Here is an 8,981-nt window from a genome sequence, read left to right on the forward strand (position 1 = left end):
ATTTTTTTTTCCTCAAATTCTTGCTACATTGGTTAGGCTAAATTACAACCTAAGCCATGTTATTTTCTTGGAAAAGTTCATTTCTTTTGCCTGCTTTGTGTTTGCTCAAGTTCTGCAGATTCTATCTTCAATGGAAATCTTCAACTTTTCTAGAAATGCAACCGTAAGCAGGACAAAGTGATTTGGTGTCGTGTCCGTTGCTGTTCAAGTTAATGCATGGTCAGATTCGATCTGCACATTTGCTAAAGTAAATCAATAACACAAGCTGTACGTAGGAGCCATCGTGATGCTTGTAAGTTATTCGATTATTTGCCAATTCCTGATGTCGGCTTTACGGAGTGGAATGGTTGCCACACAATGCAACGATTTGATGCTTAGCAAAACCATGTAGCGAAGACGGGTTGTTCTTTTAGTTGAAGAGTGACTCTGTTTCGAAAATGGGAGCTTACTAAAGATGACTGAGGTAGACTTTATCTTTCGTTATATGGAAAGCAAGAAGCAGGAAATACTTCCAAGTTAGTATCTTCCAATTCTGCAGTTTATGCTTGCATTCGTATTCATGCTGCAAGAGGGCATTCAGGTAACACAATTACAGCCTTTTTTATAATCTTCTTTGCAACTATAATTGCCGGATTTAAGGTAGATAAAGGGCACTCTTGATATTGTTCTTTTGCCTCTGTTTTGTCAGTCTTGAGGAGAAACGGAGGTTCCATAACTTAATGTGTCACAAAGAGTGGGTTTGTGTTCATGAATTTGGAATTTGACTCCTTTAACTCTTGAGTGTAGTGAAGACTAATCATATAATTTCTGTTGGTTTAAGGGATTAAAAATAAGTTAGATTTTTAAATTTTGATTTCTGCAGTAAAATTTTAAAACAAATGGTTGCATTTTTTCAATTAAACTATTTTTTAGTTTATTTATGTTAGCTGCTTCAACAGTCATGAGATTCTTTGAAAAGACATAATTAAACTCATCAACACTTATAAAAAAGTGGTCAATTTCGGCATTTTTATCCTTTTAAAGTTTCTCAAAACTAGCTAGTTATCTTCAAATATGAATTCTGCCATTTCTTCTCTTCTATTTCCAACCTTCTTAAAGACATTGCTTCACCAAGGACAGTGGGTGTTGACTGCTATTGTTGTTTGTTGTGTATCAAACACCAATTACTCCATTGTATCCTGGGAGGAAACTTGCCATCAATTTACAGTAAATTCAACACCAAAGTGGGGATAATTATTCTTTAAGGAAGATCGATTTTGTGCCTCATAGCTGCCTATTACATTAACTACGTTTTTCAGTTTAACATGATGCTCTGTTAGTTATGTTTATCTGTAATACTATGTTACAGTTTTGAGCAGTACGAGATTACAGTGGAATCGCTTTGTAGACGAAAACTGAAGAGTTTACAAAAGCTGATCGATTGTTGAAGTAATTAGCCTTTCTCACAGCACACAATCCAATAATTTATAACCCGTTAAACTTTTATTCAAAGTAAAAGATAAGGGAAGCTGGTCACTGCATGCTAGTTGTGGATGAACCACTGAGCTTTTCATACAAACAAACAACTCATACAAAAAGTAAAATAAAATAACCCATCAAAGATGTTTATGATTTTCTTATGTCTTGCCAACCTGCACATTGAATTCATGCTTTTATGTCTTGGCAACAAGTGCACTGACTTCATGCTCTTATGTTGCTACAGATAACGTTTGAGGTAATCCTTCACTTGGACATAGTTGACCTCTGGGTACAGCTTTGTAGCCTCTTGGTCGTCTGCTACTTCAAAGTTTGCAAGACATCCCTCGTAGCACACATGATAGTAATGCCCCAGCCCTACTTGCTGTGCATATTCTTCTCCTGGATGTGTCCAAAACAGAAAAAAAAATTACCCAAGCTACTCTGTAGAATTTTAAATTTCTAGTTCTGAATAGCTGTCGAATGTGGTGGAGTAGCTCTCATCAAACAGGCACAAACTCTGGTTTGATACATTTTAACTACAGCTGCAGTTGACAAATATTTAACAGCCAACAAACACTTAATACATATGGGATGAACTACCCAGATGCTGTTGTTGACATATATTTACCAGCTAACACTAATCACATCTGGGATGAACTACTCAGTTGTCTCTGTTTTCCTCTTACATTATCTTGGTATTATTACTTGAAATTGGATCTTTCTTTGTTTTTGAGAAAGTGAGAGTAAGGTAGTTATCAGTATTGTCCTTGTTGCTGATGAGAATTCAATGCAGTTAGCAGAAGGGATTTACCTTTTATTATGGCCAGGAATTCTTCTTCAGAAAGCGTGGTCTTCTTCAGCTCTTTCCCAATTAGTTGTTCCCAGAGCGCAACCACCTCTCTCTGTGAAAGGATGTTTTCCGGCGGCCGGAAGTAAATTGTTTTGTTGATCGTCCGTGGGTCATCTATGGTTTTAATGGTGTAAGTTGCTATGTCACCCTCTTCTACATATATTGCTGGTACAGAACAACAGAAGGTGGTTAGTGCAACAAGCATCACCATTGTATATTTCAGTTTGTGAGCCAAGAGCTAATAGTGTTTTTATTAGTTTTAAGTAGGGTTTTCTATCTTTTACTTGGAATTCAGTCTTGTGATCGGACTCGGGGCAAGTCGGATGAGAATTAGTCGGAACAGAGAAGTCCAGTCCCTCCCTGTAATTGAACTTTTCCAATCCAAAATCCAATCTGACTCGCCCGAATTATAAGTCAACTCAGTGAATCAAAAACCATGTTTTCAATTGGTTTCTAACAGTAACAAAGTCCTGGAAACACAAGAACAAAGAATTTGTCCATGGAATGGCAGGGGAGAAGGTGATCCATTGCTGCTCAGAAATTCAGTTTGAGCAAGACAGAGATGGCAAATGGTTCATTGGGTTATTATACCTTTGGCATTGCCGTCTCCAAGAATGCAGACAGTCTCTCTTGAAGGAGTGATGTAGCCGGGTTGGCACAACCCCCCTACAAAGTATCCTGCAAAGCAGTTGGCTGAGATGTAAGTGAAGGGTATTCCAGCCTCTTCTATGGCTTTTCTGACGACCATCTTGTCATCAAATGTCACTCTTCCAGGTTCAATTGCATGAGCCATTCTTGCAGCATCTGTGCCGAACTCCGAAGGCAGGAAACGCTACAAAAGGTATCGGCACCAGACCAAATTAGTCAAACCGAAATGTCACCTAAAGTTATGAAATGACTCAAATACCCTCACTATAGAGGTCTAATTTACGAAGCTGGTGTCCTCCCTGTCTCTTCTAGACACGCCTTCCTCGTTTGTCTCCACTGGGAAAGAAAATGGACTCAAGCTTTCCATGATCCTTACCATGTCTGAACGAAAGAAAGAAACAAAGATTCGAATCGTACCATGTCTCAAACTGAAGGAACGTTCATGTTGTTAGGGACAAGAGTTACAGTAAAAAGTACCTTGACGTTGCCAGCTTCCTTCATGGCGTCGACGAGTTTGAGCTGCAGGAGGATCTGGTGGCTCCTGATGTGAACGCCGGAGATGGTGCAGATGACGACGTCCGCCTTTTTCACGGCCTCCACCAGGCTGTGGTGGTCGGAGAATGTGCCCTCCACCAGGTGGGCGCCCTGATCCTTGAACGACAGCAGCATCTGCAGCTTGTCAATGTCGACGCCGATCTCCGGTCGGTGCAGGACGTAGGTGGGATGACCCAGTGCCAGGCTCGCCTTCACTATCCTCCTCCCCAAGTATCCAGTTCCCCCCACCACCAGAACTCTGCTCTTCCCCATCTCTCTCTCTCTCTCTCTCTTCTTCTGCTTCTTCTTCTTTTTCTTCTAGGTACCTCTGTGCGTTTTCCCTTCAAGGCCACAGAACCTATATATAAAGAAAGAAGAAAAGCACTCGACATCAACGGTAATGATCAATGAAAAGAAAAACTTTGGTTTGGTGAGACTATAAAGTAAATGAAGGATTTAAAGGGAAGAAGAACTGACCAATATTAAAATTATTTCCCAGAAAGGTTACTGTAAGCTTGAAGGGATTTCTTCCACAACTGTCCACAGCAGTTGGTACTGTATTGTTTCTTTTTCAGTGGTAGGGTCAGACCCACGCGCTGAATGGAAGAAACCAACGAATCGCGAGGAAGAAGAAAACGCAAAGTATATCATCAAAGAAAGAAAGTCTGCTCTCTGTTAAAAAAAAACCTTGAGAAACATGGAGAGAATCTGCGATTTACAGAGTACAAACGAGAGAGTCTGCAATCTGTATTTGATAATGGAGCTAATGGGGATTAAGAACTGGATTTAGATTGCCAGCTTGCCATTTCTTTAGCAGTCCAAAGAGCACGACGTGATTGGAAATGGTCTCTGGAATCCATGATTCTGACCCATTTGAGATTTAAAAGAAGCATTACAATGGAGTCAATATAAAATCTTAGAAGTAGTTGGGGGGGTTTTGACATTTGGGTTTGTGTTCATATTGAAGCGATTCGACTCTGGGGAAGAGGATCAGCGACGTGCTGAAAGATTTATTGCTTTCAGTAGTGTTCCAAAAAAGAAAATGGCAAAATAGTTTGTGATGAAAGTTGGTTGTACCTGGTTTTTAACTAAATTTTTTTATGGCTTAAATGTTGATTCTCTTTTGTTTGACTGCCATTTTCTTATTACTCCTTTCTTTGTGCCAATTATAGAGGTAGGGAGGTCGTATCGATCTTGCAAAGGTGGATAAAACTAAAAGAACTCTACTTGGATCTTTCTTTGTAATTGTTATTGTTGTTGTTGTTGTAGTTATTGTTTTGAGATAAAATCGATGAAGCAAACACCTATGTCTCCATTGTTACTTCATCTTCGGCGGTCAGAAAATAGGTATTGGAGCCTCCCCATTTGTTCACTTTCTTTCTCACATATGAGACAATTCTTACTTAATTACGAAGAAGTCGAAATCAAAGAGAATAGTAGTGAGACAGATGAGAAAAGGTTATGTTTAGCTAGTTCTAATACTAGCTTTACGACTGGTCCCTTCCGATCATGTACGAAGAGTATGAATGTGACTTATTCACTAGAAAAATATGCCATGTTTCATACTTCCACCATATTTTGTTACTACCATCATTAACCATCATTATCATTTACGACTTCCTTTTAATTAAGTATTTTTTTAGAAGAACATTGGAGGTTAAATTTTTAAAAAAAATGAGATTATTACAAGGGTGTAATTAAATTTGGTTAGACTTGAACATTGATTCCACAACTAGCAAATTCAACTGCACTAATCCTAATACTAATTTATGAACTAGCAAATCCCATTTAGAGACATGCAAGAGCATCAAGAGCTTGTTCACACAAACTGCTCAAGTTTTAGTGAACCCACACTAAACTTACCTTAGTGACTACCATCTTTATCTGTCTCTATATATATCAAGCAAAAATGTTGCTTTCAAATTAATTAATGGTGACAAGTTACCTCAATATCTAGACTTTGCTTCCACATATCATTACCATCTCAATACGTTGATCTTCTTCCAGTATTATTAAATTCCATTTCAACAACCTCCTCTATATTTTACTTAACTCAACCTCTTTAGGGTCTAGAAGCTTAAAAGAATACATATATTGCTTGTTAGGTTTTAATGTCTTCTTCAAGGTTTAAACAATCCTCAAGACTTCACAAAAATTATCATTAACATTTGATGTCAGCATGTTGCCTCATTTTGTAGACTAAAGACATATTTACCAGCTAACACTTGTTACATCTGGGATTACTTAGAATTGGATCGTTCTTAGACTTTAGTCCATGAAACTCCATAAAATATGCCCAACTTATATGGACTTTTGTCCATGAAACTCCATGGTTTTTCATGTTGTCAAAGAGTTGAACAATGAAAACAAATATCGAGTGCCTAATCGAATTGATCGAGTTATATAAAATTGAGACCTATTATGAGATGTACACCTAATTAAACACCTTGCACAGAGTCAGTACGCAAATTGACCATCGTGGTAAGGTCGTCGTGGGGGTTGGAAAGGGGGCAAAACCGTCAAAAAGTCTACGATATATTGACTGTTGTTTCATTAAAGGTAGTTTAGAATTTTTACACTCATATTGCGATTGCCATCGTTAAGGTTATCATCGAGGATCCTGTGTTGTGGGAAAGAAAGGTTATTTATCTCGTAAACTATTTTATTATTATAGAAAGTTATTGCAACGACAAAAGACAGGAAATAGTCTCACCTTGAAGCAAAACTGTATAAATCTTGTATTTTCGTATTTGATTATTTCTTCTTCTGCGATTATTATTCCTCTTGTGAATATTGAATTAGGACATCTAATTCCTAACAATACAATGCACTGAAGACATATAATCATTACACTTCAATTCGATTATTTTATTCCACCTCTTATAGCAAAAAGAACTTAAATTGAACTAATTAATAACTACAATTAGTAAAAAAATATTTATAAAAGTAGTATTATAAAAATATAATATATATTTTTCTTATAGCATCATCTACAGGCACTGGCTTTAAAAAGATAAAGGACGCTTGTCAATGGAAGCAACACTGACTCTATCATGCAAATAAACAGCAAAACACAACACAAATCAAACAGAATAGCTCATCTCAGGTTTTAGAACTTTCTCTGGTTTTTTTGTCCCCTTACAGTAGAGGCTTCAAGCTTCATATTGCTACAGATAACGTTTAAGGTAATCTTTGAATTGGACATAGGTGACCTCTGGATACAGCTTTGTAGCCTCTTGCTCATCTGCTACTTCAAAGTTTGCAAGGCATCCCTCATAGCAGACATGATAGTAATGCCCCAGCCCTACTTGCATTGCATAATCTTCTCCTGGATGCATAAAGAAACCATTTTTACCCAAGCAATATGAAACATTTAAACTCTTAATTGGCTTGAAACATCAGAACTGCAGCTGTTGACATGTACTTTCAGGGATGAAACTACCCAGTTGTCTGTGTATACCTCTGAAATTGTGTTAGTATGATTGCTTGAAACTGGATTTTTCTTTGTTTTGAAGGAGTCAAAGAGGATGGAACTGATCAATATTGTTACTGATTAGTAATTCAATGTAGTTAGCAGATGGGATTACCTCTTAGTTTAACTAGGAATTCTTCTTCAGAAATGGTGGTCTTCTTGAGCTCTTTCCCAATGAGTTCTTCCCAGAGTGCAACCAGTTCTCTCTGAGAGAGGATGTTCTCCGGCGGCCGGATGTAAATTGTTTTGTTGAGTGTCCGTGGGTCGTCTACGGTTTTAATGGTGTATGTAGCTATGTCATCCCCCTCTACAAATGTGGCTGCCACAGAACAACACATTGGTAGTTTGTTCAACAAGTATTATCACCATTCACAGAGGACGCAGTAGATAAATTGGTCAAAATTTTGTTTTTCCTGAGACAATCTGAATGATCCCCAAGTACCACTGGAGTCTTCAGTGTTTGCAATTGTTTCATAATAGAAACAATAACCTAGATGCTTCATCAACTCTATCCTTTGTATGGAGCAAAGAATTGATTTATGAAATGCCTTGGGAAGATTTCAGGCAGCTCTGAGTTTCAGTTTGAACAGGACGGACATGGGCAATGGCTCACCAGGCTTTACCTTTGACATTGCCATCACCTAGAATGCAAACACTGTCTGTTGAAGGAGAATGTGCCCAGGTTGGCACAACCCCCCTCCAAAGTATCCTGCGAAGCAGTTGGCTGAAATGTAAGTGAAGGGTATTCCAGCTTCCTCAATAGCTTTTCTCACAACCATCTTGTCGTCAAATGTCATTCTTCCAGGTTCAATTGCATGCGCCATCCGTGCAGCATCTGTGCCAAACTCTGAAGGCAGGAAACGCTGCAAAAGGTATGAATTAGACACTTTAATTCAATGCTATAAGAAACAATAATAATAGAAGAAATAATTATGGTGAGAGTACGTCATGTCCTTTTGCCTCTGTAATCATTCACTGTGACGAAGAAAAGTTTACATAGGGTCAATATATCCTGGACGTCGGCGTGCTTACTCTCCGTAAAGCGTTAATTATACTCCATACCTTAACATCAAGAAGAATCAGTTCCCAAGATTCAGATTAGAAGCTGCTTTGGAGGATCAAATGCTGTAATACTAAGGACGTTGTTGAACATCTAAGTAAATCCTTCGTGCAAAAGAACATTCATGGCGATGGCGGAGGAAAAGGAATTACAGAAAGAGTTACCTTAACGTCGCCAACTTCCTTGATGGCATCGACGAGTTTGAGCTGCAAGAGGATCTGGTGGCTCCTGGTGGGAACGCCAGCAATGGCGGAAATGACGACGTCGACCTTTTTCACGGCCTCCACCAGGCTGCTGTGGTCGGAGAAGGACCCTTCCACCAGCTGGGCGCCCTGCTCCTTGAACGACAGCAGCATCTGCAGCTTTTCAATGTCGCCGCCGATCTCACGCCGGCGCAGGACGTAGGTGGGGTGACCTAGTTCCAGGCTCGCCTTCACTATCCTCCTCCCCAAGTACCCAGTTCCCCCCACCACCAGAACTCTGCTCTTCCCCATCTCTCTCTCTTCTTCTTCTTCTTTTTCTTCTGGTACCTCTGTACCTTTCCCCTTCAGGGTCACAAAACCTATATATAAAGAGAGAAGACAAGCATTCAGCACTCGGCAGCAATTACTGTAAGCTTGAAGGGATTTCCTTTACCTGTATCCACCGACAGCAGTTGGTAGCGTACTGTTTCTTTTTTCGTGGTAGGGTCAGACCCACGCGCTGAATGGAAGAAACCAACGAACCGCGAGGAAGAAGAAGACGCAAAGCATTTTGTCAAAGAAAGAAAATCTTCTGTTCTCTGTATAAAAACACCCATGAGAAAGATGGAGAGATTCTGCGATTTATAGGGTACAAACGAGAGAGCCTGCAATCTGTATTTGATAATGGAGCTAATGGGGACATTTACCCAGTTCCCCTCGCCACCAGAACTGAACTGCTCTTCTCCATATTTCTCCCTTGATCTTCTTCGGCTGGGT

The 8,981-nt window shown here is 39.3% G+C and overlaps 1 protein-coding gene and 1 pseudogene across 1 annotated transcript; both read right to left on the bottom strand.

The window, feature by feature from the left end:
• Window positions 1-1,460: 1,460 nt before the first annotated feature.
• On the bottom strand, window positions 1,461-3,815 carry LOC137934448 (bifunctional pinoresinol-lariciresinol reductase 2-like). The gene is made up of 4 exons (XM_068778783.1): window positions 3,434-3,815; window positions 2,900-3,140; window positions 2,270-2,473; window positions 1,461-1,857 (listed from the first exon to the last, which is right to left on the bottom strand). The coding sequence occupies exons 1-4, from the start codon at window positions 3,761-3,763 to the stop codon at window positions 1,697-1,699; spliced, it is 936 nt and encodes a 311-aa protein (XP_068634884.1). The 5' UTR covers window positions 3,764-3,815; the 3' UTR covers window positions 1,461-1,696.
• A 2,679-nt stretch (window positions 3,816-6,494) lies between these two features.
• LOC137934925 (bifunctional pinoresinol-lariciresinol reductase 2-like) lies at window positions 6,495-8,785 on the bottom strand (annotated as a pseudogene).
• Between the last annotated feature and the right edge of the window lie 196 nt (window positions 8,786-8,981).

This window comes from Aristolochia californica, unplaced genomic scaffold (genome assembly GCF_029961685.1).
Source record: "Aristolochia californica isolate CCGP_79_NKW_82.1479 unplaced genomic scaffold, dmAriCali1.0.hap1 SCAF_6, whole genome shotgun sequence".
In the NCBI taxonomy this organism is placed as follows: Eukaryota; Viridiplantae; Streptophyta; class Magnoliopsida; order Piperales; family Aristolochiaceae; genus Aristolochia; species Aristolochia californica.

What these genes read in the sequence shown, in the direction of transcription:
- LOC137934448 (XM_068778783.1), bottom strand. Translation starts at nt 3,763, where the DNA reads ATGGGGAAGAGCAGAGTTCTGGTGGTGGGGGGAACTGGATACTTGGGG. An exon ending in AGGAAGCTGGCAACGTCAAG is followed by an intron (nt 3,141 to 3,433) that starts GTACTTTTTACT and finishes TACCTTTTGTAG; the next exon opens with CGTTTCCTGCCTTCGGAGTT. An exon ending in TGGAGACGGCAATGCCAAAG is followed by an intron (nt 2,474 to 2,899) that starts GTATAATAACCC and finishes GTTCTGTACCAG; the next exon opens with CAATATATGTAGAAGAGGGT.